The sequence below is a fragment of the Aricia agestis genome, chromosome 21, assembly GCF_905147365.1.
Source record: "Aricia agestis chromosome 21, ilAriAges1.1, whole genome shotgun sequence".
NCBI classification, from domain to species: domain Eukaryota; kingdom Metazoa; phylum Arthropoda; class Insecta; order Lepidoptera; family Lycaenidae; genus Aricia; species Aricia agestis.
The window spans coordinates 769,158-786,141 of NC_056426.1; the positions used below are offsets into that span (position 1 = coordinate 769,158).

The 16,984-nt window shown below is 39.4% G+C and overlaps 1 protein-coding gene across 2 annotated transcripts in view; it reads right to left on the reverse strand.

Annotated features, from left to right (window-relative positions):
* The window catches only part of LOC121737816 (ABC transporter G family member 20), a 75,756-nt gene that overhangs the window by 15,938 nt on the left and 42,834 nt on the right, over positions 1–16,984 (reverse strand). Inside the window, exons 2-5 of one of the 2 annotated variants that reach the window (XM_042129524.1) lie at positions 9,748–9,874; positions 8,345–8,504; positions 6,484–6,746; positions 668–758 (exon numbers count right to left, since the gene is read on the reverse strand). In XM_042129524.1, the coding sequence (XP_041985458.1) occupies positions 668–758; positions 6,484–6,746; positions 8,345–8,504; positions 9,748–9,857 (624 nt within the window). In that variant the 5' untranslated portion in view covers positions 9,858–9,874. Of the gene's footprint in view, positions 1–667; positions 759–6,483; positions 6,747–8,344; positions 8,505–9,524; positions 9,554–9,747; positions 9,875–16,984 lie in introns of those variants that run through there. The other variant, XM_042129525.1, reaches the window with a different exon arrangement.

Consider the following 16,984-nt stretch of genomic DNA (forward strand, 5'->3'; position numbering starts at 1 on the left):
AACGATATAATGATCCTACAAAAACATAAATGTAAAAAAGGAGTCAAGTTTTGCACGTGGGAGAGCCATGCTTCGGCACGAATGGGCCGGCTCGACCGGAGAAATACCACGTTCTGAAACAGCGTACTCGGCGAAACACAGCGCAAGGCTGTGTTTCGCCGAGTGAGTGAGTTTACCGGAGACCCAATTCCCTTCCCTATCCTCCCCTATTCCCTTCCCTTCCCATCCCTACCCTCCCCTATTCCCTCTTAAAAGGCCGGCAACGCACTTGCAGCCCTTCTGATGCTTTCATAAAATTATTTAACATTTTAATGGTGATAAAAACTGGTCATTTTTTTTGCAATTTAAATAACAGCAACTGTAAAATTATAGGTATCCAATAAAGCAAAGAAATAGAGTTAAATACTTATTCATAATGTTAGTTGTGGATAGCCTATCCGGCACTCATCAGAAAGTAGTGAGCCAAGATATTTTCGTTTTCGCTTTGTTATAGAATCGCCGATCAAAATGTTTAATGTATGGAATTGACACAAGCGTTCGTTAATATGACGTTAACGTTTGACTCGTCTTATGTCAATTCCATACATTTTGATCGGCGATTCTAAAACGAAGCGAAAACGAAAAGATCTCGGCGCACCCCTCTGGCCCTTAGTCTTGCTATATTCACCTTATGCGCCTGCTTGGTCTCGTCTATGTAGTGAGTGGTGATGATGACCGCGGTGCCTTCAGCTGCCACCTCCGTCAGGAAACTCCAGATCCTGAAGACATTTTATTTTTATTTTTAACACGTTTTTTAGCTTGGGCTGTATGTATGTAACGGAATCTTTGAGCACGTATTTTACCCATCTCCAGTAGTCTATTTAAATGAAAATTTTGTATACGTATTAAGAGCCAATGTACAATGCAATAATATGTCGCCAAAATTCGTTTATCGAGCGGAAACCGTACACTTTTGACCAGGGAGAGCCACGCTTCAGCACGAATGGGCCGGTTCGGCCGGAGAAATACCACGGGCTCACAGAAAACCAGCGTGAAGCGCGAGCGTTTCGCCGAGTGAGTGAGTTTACCGGAGGCCCAATGCCCTACCCTATTCCCTTTCTTACCCTCCCCTATTCCCTTTTCGTTACCAATACTGGGGAAATTGGAGCAAAACGTTTTATACTTTTTTTTCCTTAGGAAGGATATTTTTTGAAAATCTCCCATCCAAATTTGCCATGGGATTCTGATAGACCTATACTTAAATTTATACGGCTATTAACATTTTCATAACTCGATTTTTATTACTGGCCATATTTTGCGATACCTACTTTTATGGAGTTAATAATCATTATTATGGTATTTTATAACTAAAAAAATATCAATGTGAATCACGTTTACACTTTTACAGACCAGAGCCTCAAGACGGAGAGACGTTTTTCAGCTTCTTCATAGAATCGCCGATCAAAATGTATGGAATTGACATTAGACGAAGGGAACGTTAACGTCATATTAACGAGCGCTATGTCAAAGACGTGGGAGAGCCATGCTTTGGCACGAATGGGCCGGCTCGACCGGAGAAATACCACGTTCTCACAGAAAACCGGCATGTAACAGCGCTTGCACTGTGTTCTGCCAAGTGAGTGAGTCTACTGGAGGCCCAATCCCCTACCCTATTCCCTTCTCTCCCCTATTCCCTTCCCTTCCCATCCCTACCCTCTCCTATTACCCTATTCCCTCTTAAAAGGCCGGCAACGCACCTGCAGCTCTTCTGATGCAGTGAGTGTCAATGGGCGACGGAAGTTGCTTTCCATCAGGTGACCCGTTTGCTCGTTTGCCCCCTTCATAAAAAAAACATGAAAGAAATATGGTTTTTCACGACCTCACACCAGTACCACCAATAATTCACAGAGAAGTTGAGAAAATTATGTAGACACAAAAGGCTGAGAAAGCTCCAGGAAATGATAATATAACAAATGAAATCCTAAAAGGGCTAAAACCAATAATTACACCTATTCTAACAAGACTCTTTAATAAGGTATTAGAAGCTGAATCAGTACCATCCCAATTCCCAATGGACAGCCTCAAAGATAGTCCTATTACACAAAAAGGGGGGTAAATGTGATGTAAGCAATTACAGACCTATAAACTTACTTCAACTTAAATAACTAAATTAAATACTGCAACTTTGTGCTGTCTCCCACTTTATATGGGGAGGGAATCTGGAATTCTTCCTACTCCTCCTATTTTCTTCTGATTAATTTCGTTGCGGGTCCTAAGACAGCTTTAGCATGTCCCTCGGGCTCCCTGAGATCATATCAAAGGGTTTTCATGGTTGGATACCGCTGTCGATCCTGGCGACACAGGAGATACAGTGGTGGGAAAGTGTGATGGGCCAAAACCCATTAAAAAAAGACCTATAAACTTAATGTTTAACATATACAAAGTTTTTGCAAAAGTATTACTTCAAAAAATAACCAAAGTTTCAGATCAGAATCGACCAAGAGAACAGGCGAGATTCAGAGCAAACTCAATTGTTGATCATGTACACACCGTTAGGGTCATAATAGCGCAGAGACTATAAAAAAGCCTTCGACTCTATAGAACATCGCAAAATTTAGGAAGCCCTTAAGAACCAGGGAGTAGAGGAAAAATATATAAGAATTACTTATAAAAAAACATATATACTAGAAGTACGGCAACAATACAACTAGAAAAAGGTAAAATCATCAAAATAGAGAAAGGTGTGCGTCAAGGAGACCCCCTCTCTCCAAAACTCTTCTCGGCAGTCTTGGAGGAGATATTTAGAAATCTGAAATGGGGTTGTAAGGAGGCCGCATTTAAGGATTGTTTGATTCGGACCTTGAAAATTAATATTTACACATAAATGCATAAAACGTGATCAAAACCGGTCGAGCAGTGAAAATATATTGCTCCGCTATCCTTGTGAACAGGTTATTTTGGAGGCTCAAATGAAAAGCATAATTTAATACTTATTAAATCTTATCGAAAAAACCGGCCAAGTACGTTTCGGGCCACGCGCAATATAGGGTTCCGTAGTACCGCTAGTTTTTTTTAATTTTTGTTTGGTCAATGAATGTACATTTATAACGTGTTTTACACTACTAACAACATCATCTCAGTTACTTTCAAAGGAATTTGAACGAAAAGTTTTTTAGACGTGGGAGAGCCATGCTTCGGCACGAATGGGCCGGCTCGACCGGAGAAATACCACGTCCTCACAGAAAACCAGCGTGAAACAGCGCTTGCGCTGTGTTTCGCCGAGTGAGTGAGTTTACCGGAGGCCCAATCCCCTACCCTATTCCCTTCCCTTCCCTCCCTTATTCCGTTCCCTTTCCATTCCTACCTTCCCCTATTACCCTATTCCCTCTTAATAGGCCGGCAACGCACCTGCAGCTCAGCAGCAGCATGCTGCGAGTGTCCATGGGCGACGGAAGTTGCTTTCCATCAGGTGACCCGTTTGCTCGTTTGCCCCCTTATTGCATAAAAAAAAAAAAAAGTTCCTTTATACTTCGCCGAATAAACTTTTTTAGTTGATCGACTATTACTCAATAACTTATGAAGTCTTCTTAGCCGTGATAATTTTCCTTTTAAATTCAGCATATTACCTACTCCCGTGATTTTTTTCACATTTCCAGAAATAACCATTTAGCTGGTAAAAGGGGACACTGGACTCAACGATTTTTTCCACTTTAAAACTTAATATTTTACAAACGAATCCCTAAATCGGAAAATGATCTATGAATACGTATAATGTTTTTAAAAAACCTATCCAACGACACCCCACACGGTGGGATGGGAGTGAAAAAAAAATCATCTCCGCTTGATGTGTACGGGAGGGATATTTAATAATAAAAATATTTTTTTACGATTTTATGTCCCATTCTGTCGGCATCATTATTAAGGGTCCGGGTGCCATCGAAATTCTCATACATTACGTAATACCAGAATTATTTTGTCATACGAAAATATTTTACATGTTTGAGTTATTTTTCAGCTTAAAATAGTAATTACCTAGGTTCCTGCATAAACATTTACTACAAAATATTTAAACACTTAAATATTTCTTAAAGTTTAAATATTATTTTGTAGTCAATTTACTAATACTAATCTATATATATAAAAAATGGATTTTCAATTGTGTTAGTAATGCTAAAACGTGAAAAGTCCAGGGAAGGTTTTAAGGTGACACGAAGTTCACCGGGACAGCTAGTTTATTTATATATTTTTTACTGTTTTACTATATTTTTTAGTGTTTTAAATATTTTGTAGTAAATTTTTATGCAGGAACCTAGGTAATTACTGGCATCATAGCATCCAAACGGGACCCATTTTGATCTAGTCTTCGACTTTTAGTGGTAAGTCGGAAAAGGTAACAGACAAATAGCAAGAGTGACAAGACAGACATATCAATTTATAATATTAGTATCGATTTTCGTTCTCTGGTTATATTATTTTAGTATTCATAATAAATAATCTTTTGTTATTAAGAACCAGTTTTTTCTAGGGGTTATCCAGAAACCAGTTATAGGAAACCAGAATGACTGGCAACCAGCTACTTAAATAAAATAAAATAAAAATAAAATAAAATATATTTTTATTCAAAATGGGTATCATGATACACTTTTTGAAAGTCGAACGAAGAAACTACGTTGCCTACCACCGGTTCGGGAACTACCCCGCCGAGAAGAACCGGCGTAAGAAACTCGCACGGGGCCATCTTTTACTAAAAAAATGGAAAATTACAATGTTATGGCTTACAGCTATGTAACAAAATTAAAAGAAAAGTAACCTGCATGGAGCCACCCTATTCCCAAGGTGTGCTGTCCTCGAAGAAATCATTGACTTTATAATACGCTGTAGCACACAAACGTTCTTTAACTGCTTTTTTAAATTTGTTTAAAGGTAGATTTTGAACATTTTCTGGGATTTTATTGTATAGGCGTATACATTGGCCTTTAAAGGATTTGCTTATTTTGGCTAGTCTGAACATTGGTATTGCTAACTTGTTCTTATTTCTAGTATTTACATTATGATTATCACTTTTCTTTTTGAAAATATTTATGTTCTTTCTAACATATAAGAGATTTTCCAAAATGTATTGAGATGTGACGGTCAGAATTCTTATTTCTTTAAATTTTTCTCTTAGAGATTCCAAAGACGACATCTTATAAATAGAACGAATAGCTCGCTTCTGCAGCACAAATATTGTATTAATGTCCGCCGCGTTTCCCCACAAGAGGATGCCGTAAGACATTATGCTATGAAAGTAGCTAAAGTAAACTAATCGCGCGGTCTCTACATCAGTGATTTCACGAATTTTTTTAACAGCATATGCTGCTGAACTAAGCTTATCTGCCATCATGATGATCATGATTATCATAGTTGATTGATGATCTATGATGTCATGTGATCTATATCTATACTTATTACTAATACTAATTACTAATCTATATTATAATATTATAAAGCGGATTATAATATTATAAAGCGGAAGAGTTTGTTAGTTAGTTTGTTTAAACGCGCTTATCTCAGGAACTATTGGTCCGATTTGAAAAATTCTTTCAATGTTAGATAGTCCATTTATCGAAGAAGGTTATAGGCCATATTTTATTACGCTAACACTAATAGGAGCGAATAAATAGAGGAAAGTGTGGAAAAAACGGGGGAAATTATTTGAACTCGCTAATCTCAGGAACTACTGGTCCGATTTGAAAAATTATGTATTAATTTTATTGCAAAGTACTGATTATAACAACGACAGCAACAAGAAAAGTGTATAATATCTATATTAGGGGTCACCAACTAGTTTCGCTCGGGGTCCGTACTTCGTTTTAAGACATGAAATGACCTTCGCGGTCCACACATTTTATTTAAAAAAAATATTAAATAAAGGTAATTACGTAAATTACAAAGGTATTTTTTAGATATCAATGAGAAAAGTAACCATTTTTTGTAGCTAATCTACAGTACAAGCGCTGTTTCACGCCGGTTTTCTGTGAGCCCGTGGTATTTCTCCGGTCGAGCCGGCCTATTTGTGCCGAAGCGTGGCTCTACCACGTAAACTTTCTCTTTGAGCACATGATCCAAGCAGACCGTGGGTTCATCTAACACCGAATTTCATCAAAATCGGTGCAGCGGTTTAAGGAAACAAACGAACAAACACTCTTCTCTTCTCATTCAAAACTTCAAGAAGAGAGCGTAGTCCCTCCTAAAAGGCCAGCAACGCAACAGCTCCTCTAATGTTGCAAGTGTCCATGGGCGACGGTAGTTGCTTTCCATCAGGCGACCCGTTAGCTCGTTTGCCCCCGTATTTTATAAAAAAAATCTCATCTCACGAACTACTGGAGCAATTAAAATTTTACAATAGAGATAATAGAAAGGACCACGTGAAGGGACATATACTATTATGTTTGTGGAAAAATGTACAGTTTCCTTGGAGTTCATAATTTACGTCTAGTTTATAATAATATCGAGGATACTCACTTCTCTCTAAGCACAGGATCTAGCCCGACGGTTGGCTCGTCCAGGATCAGCAGTTCCGGCTCATGGACGAGCGCTGCAGCCAGGGACACCCTCCTCTGCTGACCTCCCGAGAGGTTCTTCACGTATTGCCCGCTCGGGGGAAGCTCCAGGAGGTCGGAGAGGAGCTCGAACCTCTCCTCCATGCGGCGAGCGGTCATGCCGTAGATGCGAGCGAAGTAGTACACGGCGTCGCGTACTGTGAATTCACCGACTAGGGCGATTTCCTGTAATGAAATGTTCTTTGAGTCCCTCTATCAAAGTAACTCTATCAGCAGGGTGATTCACGATTTCCGTTCGAATCGGATTCGGAAACTTGACCACAATAGACATGACCCCATCTGGGGGTCTGCTGCCCCCCCTCTGAAAGTACCTGATTAAAGAAATTATATAAGTATGTTTAAAAAAATATGTATAATTTTTTATTCTTTATTTATCACCTACCTATCTGATTGCCTCCCTCCCCCCCCCCTTTGCAAATTGCTCCCCCCTGGCCCAGAACCTTGGTACGCCCATGCATGACCCGATTTATATTTTTTATGATTACCTATTATAGGCCACTTTAATTTTGCCGCCCCTGTGTATGAACTCTGCCGGACCTAGGAGGGACTTGAAAGGGTTGAGCACTTTACTATTATAGGGCACCCAAACCTTCAAGACCTGGGAGACTAGCTGGTAGGCCTACCTGTGACATATACCCTATACCCGACTCTTGGCCCCGGCACTCTACTGCCTGGTTGCTGAGATGTCCCGCTGTCCAACCGTCAACTTACGATTCACGATAGCAGTGCAGTTTTGGAAAAGTTGCAGTTTTATACGTGGGAGAGCCACGCTTCGGCACGAATGGGCCGGCTCGATCGGAGACATACCACGTTTTCACAGAAAACCGGCGTGAAACAGTGCTTGCGCTGTGTTTCGCCGAGTGAGTGAGTTTACCGGGCCCAATCCCCTACCCTATTCCCTTCCCTACCCTCCCCTATTTCCTTCCCTTCCCTTCCCATCCCTATATATCTTTGTAAGAAACAGCTAAGACGAAAATATACTGTAGAATGTAGATATTATTTATTTATTAGGTCTACCTTCAGATCCGCATCATTATAACTTGTTGTGAGATAAATATACAATGTTATCTCATCTAGTTTTATTTGCAAGAATATTTACAGAGTGAAATCAAATCTATCAAAGTCATATTCATAGATAATGTAAAATATATGTCATAACTCATAACTTATATGACAACATTGTGTAACTAAGAGCCCTTTTCTTGTCATGCGAATTACTACCCGCGTGCGGATCCAGTTGCGATGCGCATGGGCGTAGCCAGCCTTGGGCTCAGGTGGGGCAGCAGTCAAAATAAACAATTATAGCCTGTCAAGAAAGTGAAGAAATTAAAAAGTGGCAACATCGTAGTTTTATACGTGGGAGTGCCATGCTACGGCACGAATGGGCCGGCTCGACCGGAGAAATACCACGTTCTCACAGAAAACCGGCGTGAAACACCGCTTACGCTGTGTTTCGCCGAGTGAGTGAGTTTACCGGAGGCCCGATCCCCTACCCTATTCCCTTCCCTACCCTCCCCTATTTCCTTCCCTTCCCTTCCCATCCCTACCCTACCCTATTACCCTCTTAAATGGCCGGCAACGCACCTGCAGCTCTTCTGATGCTGCGAGTGTCCATGGGCGACGGAAGTTGCTTTCCATCAGGTGACACGTTTGTTCGTTTGCCCCCTTATTTCATAAAAAAAGGACCTAAAAGGCTTGAGCTCTTTACTGACTTTTGGGACGCTCAAACCTTAACGACCTAGGAGACTAGCAGAAAGGCCTACCTGTGGCATATACCCCACTCTTGGCCCCGGCACGCCACTGCCCGGTTCCCCAGGCTTGCCACCCAGCACCCAGATGTCCCCGCTGTCCAGTTTCCGTCGACCCACGATGCATGACAGTAAAGTCGTCTTCCCGCACCCTGATGGACCTAGGAGGCCGTAGCTGAAAGAGAGGGGTCAAAGTTAAAGAAGAGGGTAGTGAAAGAAGTAACTTAATTAGCTTTAACAAGTTTATGGAATATGAACTGTCGTTTGTGTGGTAAATAAAATGAAATAAAACAGAAACTAAGCAGAGTTTCTGTTTTCTTTAATTTCAGCACCTCCATCGTGGGTATCGCAGACACAATAGATTTTCAATTGTTATGCGGCAGCACTGCCGCTTGGTGATTGCTGGGTTAAGAGAATAAGATAAAAGGATAAATAATTATAAGTAGTATTTATATTTAAGTATAAAATTTGCACGCCACCCAAGGGCAAAATAAGAGTTGATCACATAACTTTAACATCATATTGTACCTTATTTCAGCAAATAAATTATATCTATTTCTAAGTTTATGTAAATAAACGTCAGTCAATTATTATGAAATTGAAATAAAAACAGTAAAAAGTAAATTAGTATTTCTTTCGGTAACACGTGGAAAAGTCCACTGTTACATTGAATCACTTGTTATTATGGCTGTTGGAGCTTGGCGAGTGGCGACTCAATTGAAGAGATCTCTTTTGAAAAGGTTTATTTGTAGACCTTGAGTCTTGACCCAGATTTAAGTACTTAAACTTATATTATGTTTGTTTAAGCTGTCCTTGAACAGTCATAAATACTTTCTGAGAGTGATTAAGGCTCAATTCAGATGTTTGTCTGTAATTGCTTTTTCTTTGCACCAAATCCGCCATGTTATGTTACTTGACTAACACCGCGGCCATGTTAAATTATGGACCAAGAGCCTGCGATGGCCAGACCTTCCTCCGTTTCGTAAAGCTGAAATTGAGCTTTACTCTTTCGGGAAGGTCAGGTAGACCTTCAGAACTGGATACCTCTCAAAGTAACTGCGACCGAAACTCCCTAGTTGCTGTTCGTTCTTACGTCTGTAAAGGCCACGAACAGGTAAAATTTCAGCTTTACGAAACGGACGAAGGTCTAGCCATCACAGGCTCTTCTTCTATTACTTGTGTTGCATTAATTTACATGATGCTCTTCTCGACAGTCATATCGAGGTCTGTCACTTATTCTCAGTATCAACCGCCATGTTGGCCACCACCGCCATCTTACTATCACTGTGCTTACATGATGCCCTTGTCGCTTTATTCCGCCGCCCGTCGCTCTTGTTCGCACTTTGCGCGCTGCATCACCACCGCCGCCAACTTGGATCTACCACCACCGTCATTTTAGAATCACTGTATTAACTTACATGGTCCCCTTCTCGACGGTCATGTCGAGGTCTGTGAGCACGGGCTTGTAGTCAGCTTTATTCCGTCGCCCGTAGTACTTGTTCGCGCGCTGCACCACCACCGCCGCCATCTTGTTATGTGTGCCGTCTGAAAAAAGAGACTTGTTAGATACATAATGTATTATTTTGGAAATTGTACTGTAGAGAAGCAAATTTTTTTTAATCTCGGGCATAAAATCCGCAACTGCTCGATAAAGATCTGGTTTTCTAAAATGATGGCACCGTCATCTTAGAAATCAATTACTATTCTCTAGAAAATATCTTCGCACAGAAATTTTTTATTCATTGCTGCATTAGTGGGCTCCTAGACGACCAATTATATTTTGCAATATTATTGAACAATTAATTCAACAATAAGATTGAAAGGCGTTCAATATTAACCCTAGACGGTCAATAGTATTGCACAATACGTGATATTGCACAATAAAATTGACCGTCTCGGGGGCCCTCTTACAGCCGATTTATGATGATAGCGTGATACAAAAATTAGAACTTTACTGACGAAGTATCATTGGCCGTGATAGTTTCCTTAAATAGCAAACAAAAGAAACCCTTATTTGTACCGTGTATATGGGTTGTAACGATTCGGTAACAATAACAAAACGACCTTTGAAATCATTGCTAAATCTAAAAAAAAGAGGTGTCAAGGGACACCCGGATGGAACGAAGTTATAAAAATACGTCATCTATTGACGCCCAGGAACACTAACAACGATACTTTTGTGAAATTGTTATAAAATTTATTTTAAAGTCCGGTAGATGTCGCTGTTTATTCTACAAAGGCCATTTAGTTGACGCAATGGAATACTAAGTACCACTCAATATAAGACGTACTTATTAACGCCATCTGCCCCTACTTCGCAGGTACTAAAAAAGGGTCGAAGTCAATTAGTGTCGTTCCGTCTAGCTTCCTTTCGCAACGCGCGATAAGGAACTTCGTTCCAAAAATAGTCTGGCACTTGGCGACTGCCGCGGTAAAGCTATTGCATTTAGCATCTTGTCTACACGCATACGTCTAGTCTCACGCACGACTCGAAATGAACCAACGTTAGACGAGTGTTAAGTTTATTGACGAATCTTCTTTCGACCTTTGAGGCGCCGGAGTTCTGGCCGATGGATGTGGTCTACCGGAGGTTCCGGGGGAGACTCCGGAATGAAGCGCGTCACGTAGCCGTCAACACGTGACAAAGTGTAGTTTTTAAGTGTATAATAATAATATGTATGTTAGTCGTTAAGTTATATTATATTATAATATGAATAATATGTATGTTAGTCTGTAAGGTATTTGTATTATGGGCCTAAATGCCTAAAATAAATGGTAAAATAAAAATAAAAAATAAATTATTTTCGTTACGGAATTTATTGATTCGGTCGCCGCTCAAAGCTCGCGGCCAAAGCTGTGCATAGCTTAATTTTATTGGCAGAATAAATTCAGAATCTGTTAATTTATATTACGGAGTTATGTTCACAAAATATTACCTAACGGAGCCGCGTAGTGGACCACACACGGAGAGTAATTTTTGGCAATTATTTATCTACGTTTCTTGCGCCTCCATGTGCTCAAAATCTCGCGGGGACTGTACATTTTCACGAAATTTTTTTTTTAAATAATGACTATTTTCACTATTTTGCCAAAACACAATTTTGAACTAAGAACTGGCGTTGTTATGATCGCATAATATTAAATAGTAAATATTAAACTATTTGTAAATATTAAACAACGTACATAATTATAACACCACAGTATTATATTATACAGTTTAACATCTTCATATTAGACGGCGCATTAGAATCAGGCGCAAATACATAAGCATGATTTCAAATATGTTACAGTATGGAGGCCGCAAAGGAAGATATTCCGACCGAGCGAGGTGTTATGCTCGGTCAGGCCGAAGCCCAGCCCCCGTAGACAAGTGGCAAAACGCTAACGCTAACGCTAACGCTAACGCTAACGCTAGCGCTACAAAATGTATGGATTTGACATTAGTATTCGCTAGCGAAACGATGACTTATGTCAAATCGCATACATTTTGTAGCGCTATCGCTAGCGTTAGCGTTAGCGCTTTGCCACTTGTCTACAGGCCCAGGTGATATATTTCAGCTATCGTATATAAGTATACCGACGCGCTCAGAAAACTTCGATAGCGCGATGTAGGAATGTTAGGCGAATTGTGGGTACCGCCATAAGTAGAACGGTGAACTGTGAAGTATGAGAGGACAGGACAATAATATAATCTAGGTTGTATCAAAAATAAGTCAATAGTCCTAAAGAGATAATACTATAAGGTGTATATTATGTGTCTCTCGTTCACCGTGAAAGTAGCAGCGCTAAAAGAGTTAATTTCTTTATTATTGTACTATGTAATTCATAGTGTTAAGGCATTTAATCTAATCGAAATCTATACAGTTAGTATATTATTATAAAGCTAAAGAGTTTGTTTGTTTGTTTGAACGCGCTAATCTTAGGAACTGCTGGTCCGATTTGAAAAATTATTTCAGTGTTAGATAGCCCATTTATCGAGGAAGGCTATAGGCCATATTATTTTATCACGCCAAGACTAATAGAAGTGAAAAAATAAAGGAAAATGTGCAAAAAACGGGGAAAATTATTTGAAAGAGCCTATCTCACGAACTACTGTAGCAATTTTATGTTATTTGACACATATTAAGAAGTAGACCACGTGAATACGGCTATTTTTGTGGACTAATTTGTCTGTGAAATATCTAATTTACGAGGGCAAAGCCGCGCGGAACGTCTAGTACAATAACAAAAAGTAAATCTCACAACGCTGCTACTTTCACAGTAAACTCTAAGCAAGGGGCCCTTACTCACCCTGAATAATATTAAATTTGTTTTGTTACAGCCTGTATAAAGATCATTCTTGTACTAGACCGAATCATAACTTTAGAGAGCGGAACGACGCATCATCACGTCGCACGTTAGACTTGGCACAAGTCAAACGTGGGCCAAAAATTTGACATCATGAACATTGCAGAGTCATGCAGCATGCTACTGTATGTATATGTACTGTGATTATATGTAATTCGTATTGTATTCTGACATAATAATTTATGATTGTCTGTCTGTCAGTTTATCTTCATTGTCTTACAATGCTGAAAGTGGTGGCAAAATAATTATTGTTTTATTACTTATTTTTTGTTAACATTACAATATAAAAGCAAACTTTACATTTATAATAGTATTTAATGTTATGCATAAGGTACTGTTTAGATTATCGCGTCAAGCCGACCGCGACCGACAAAAATTCAAATAAAAACCCACCGACCACAATACGACTAAGGCTCAAGTCTCAACGAACTCAAAATTACTAGAAATTCCATAAAAGTAGTTTTAGCGATTTACCCATAAAGAGGTTCCATCCATATTCCATACCAATACTATAAATGTGAAAGTGCGTCTGTCTGTCTGTCACCGAGTCGTGTCTGTGTTGTGATTCGTGAAGACCTAACAGGTGAACCGATTTTGCTGAAATGTGATGTGGAGAAAGGAAATACACACTTGAGTCCCAGTAAAGGACATAGGATACTTTTTATCCCGAAAACATGTACGGTTCCCGCGCGATAAACTAATTTTGGCGCAACGGAGTTGCGGGCGTCATCTAGTAATAAAATATAATAATAAAAATTATAAAGCATGCAATCTTTACTGAATATTAGTATTATATGGTAATAATTGTTATGGTAAAATTAAAAATAGTATGTAATGGTAATTGAATAACTATACAAGATGTTAGTGTAACCACCGCGCTGTTATACTCAAAAACCATCAAATGAACCCGTCAAAATGTACAACTTTTTCTATGAGAACAATGCTGGGAACTAAAAAAAATCCGTCTTCATACCCATACAAATTACCGATCCGGGCATCCGTATGGGTATGAAGACGGCTTTTTTTTGAGTTCCCAGCATTGTTCTTCATTGTTAAAGTTATGGTCAAAATTATTGGTGTGGTTAAGGCTAACTTAACTTTAACCTTAACTTTGACCACAGAATTTGACAGAAGACGTTGCTGGTCCGACAAGGCTTCAAATGAACGTGGGCGGAGGCGCTGCTGGTAAAGGAGAACTGTCAAAAATGGCGTTCTTGTATGATGACAGCGTTAGTTCCTTTTTTCGCCACGTGCATTTAAAACCTTGTCGAACTCTATGGTTATGGTTAAATATGGCGTCCATTTTTGACTTTAACAAAACATTTGACATTTTGCTTTGTAGTTAAAGTTACAGTTATAGTTAAAGTTTTTTTTTTATGAAATAAGGGGGCAAACGACCAAACGGGTCACCTGATGGTAAGCAACTTCCGTCGCCCATGGACACTCGCAGCATCAGAAGAGCTGCAAGTGCGTTGCCGGCCTTTTAAGAGGGAATAGGGTAATAGGGGAGGGTAGGGAAGGGAAGGGAAGGGAATAGTTGAGGGTAGGGAAGGGAATAGGGTAGGGGTTAGGGGATTGGGCCTCCGGTAAACTCACTCACACTGCGAAACACAGCGCAAGCGCTGTTTCACGCCGGTTTTCTGTGAGAACGTGGTATTTATCCGGTCGAGCCGGCCCATATGTGCCGAAGCATGGCTCTCCCACGTAATAAAGTAAGTTGGTGCAACTCACCCTAACTCTAAAGTACTTGAAATTTAATTATTGAGTATTTATTTAAGATGTAGATAAATCAGTATATTTAATACCTATCTAGGCATCTTGAGTTAATTGCAATAATTGCTTATTGTTTCAACAGCGGCGTGAAAAGGCTTCCTTGAATGACGTCATGGAATGTTTTGGTTAAAAGGGCTTGAAACTCCTCGGATGATGCGGATATAACCATTAGACCGCACCGACCGGCACAGCGCTGCGGCAATCGGTGCCGATAGGATAGGGGGAACACCCCCAGTGTTAGGTTTTTTCGTTACGGAAAAAAATCTCAGGCCATGAGCACCGATCACAGACATAGATCAAGATATATACCGCATGTGTATTTACTTCGCGTCGCGTGTATGTATATCGCGGTCCCAAACGACGAGAGATGCTCGTCTTTCGAAAGTCTGTTCTTTAGTCTGCTATCGGAATCGGACGTCAATCGGAATTTTAAAAACGCCTAAATGCCTAATTGTGCCGTATTAAGCTGTAGAAATTCGAATAGAAACGTTGGCCTGTATAATGGGCACGTTTCTTATCATCGGTACGTCACAGTAGGTTGGAATTTTTTCCACGATCGTTTTCATACAAATGGAGGGACATGCGATCTATCTTGAACTATGTCTGTGGCGCCGATAGTCAAGGATTAAAATCAGGCTTTCATGCAATAATACGAATAGGTCTTGCCCATGCTTGAAAGATAATATTATGTAAACAATTAAATTAACGGAACAAAAATAAAGTAAGGTCGTCTACCGATTTTTCCCTTCCTCTTCCTAAACCCTTCAAATTCTGTACTTAATGTCAAAGCTTGCTCGCCCAAAGCATTTTGCCAACCCGGAATTTGATATATTAAACCTTAATGCTATAAAGTATATATAGCCAGTATTACTAAGATGTCGCCAAATACTCAAACCAAAATGCGTATATCGAGGAAACCGTATAATGTTTTTCCGGAGAACGCCTCCGTGGTCCAGTGGTTAAGAGCGCGGCTCTTGACTCGGAGGTCGTGGGTTCGATTCCCGCGTTGGAAACATGTTATTTCCAAGTTTGTCAAGCATTGTCCTAACCAAACTTGGAAATAACATGCTGCAGATCACCTGATTGTCAGACAAGTGAGATGATCCATGCGTCGGATGGCCATCGTCACGGAAACCGGTGTGGGAGTTATTATTATTATATTTTTTCGGGATAGCAACAATCCGGGATAACTTTCCCGGGACTTAAAAGTAGGTATCTCCATATCCAGCAAAATCGGTCCAGCGATTTGGAGATGAAGAGGTCACAGACACATATTCGCATTATATCCATGTTTTTTGTCTCTAAACACTTTAGAAATATTATCTAATAATTTGTTTGAAATATTAGCGTCTGTATGATTTTTTGTCTGTAAGAATATTATAACAAAACAGTATAAGTAATTATTTTTTGTTATAATAAGAAAAGATTACGTGAGATTCGGCGAGACCCCCCTCTCCCCAACGTAAGATTAGATGAGATTTGACTCGACCCCTCCCCCCCTTAAACACCTCACGTAATTTGAGGACGTCCCTTATTATACAAAATATATTAAGTTTAGCAGTATGATTCTAAGAATTATTTATCATAGTGTATATGTTTTTCTGTGGTCTGGTGACTGGTCTAGACAAGGTCTGGTTGTTCGGTAAGCTTTGTAATCAATAATTAATCATCGTGATCACCTAATCGTCTTACCCGACTGAGATGGTAGAGTTAGGTTTTGCAATGGATTCATTGTTTATTTAGTCAACCACCATTTAATTCATTTCACCAACGTCTGTTAAAATGTCATGTCTTCTCTTCGACATGATACTAATTCGAGCACTAACTTTAACAGTCTTTGATGAAATTGGAATAGAAATCTAGTTTATTATTAAATTCCATTATATCGATTAAGCCGTTTACACATGGTGCCGTGACACAGGGTTTAAAGATTCATTTTTATTTTTTATATAATTATTTGTTATTGTACAATGAGAAAATTGAAATTGTTACAGATCAGATTCCCTAGCCAAGATGGTTTCTTTGTCGCGCTTTGTCGCGTGAATTCGACATACTATTAATTCATGTCATGTCAATTCCATATATCTTGATCGACGTTTCTATAAAGAAACGATAACGAAAACATCTTGGCTTTGCGATGGAAAAACATAATATTAAGGCTTCCAAAACGAACGTCACCTTTGAGTTTTTATATAAATAAATAGAAATAGATTCAAAATCGCAAATCACATTTTACAACTATGGACAGCCGATGCGTTGAATATTTTTGTAATTGCTCAACTACATGACTGTGCATATGCTTAATCATTGCTTTAATTGATTACAACTGAGTAACACGAGTCATATAAGTAATTTATTTACAAGATATTGCATACCTACATCGTCAAATAGAATACCTCTAACCGCTGCACTCGTATTTAATAAATTATTAACTTTAACTGACAACGACAAATGGAGTAAAAAAGTCACAGAATGGCACTAGAAACGGCAAAATACAAACAGGAAGACAATACAAAAGATGACTTTAAACTCATA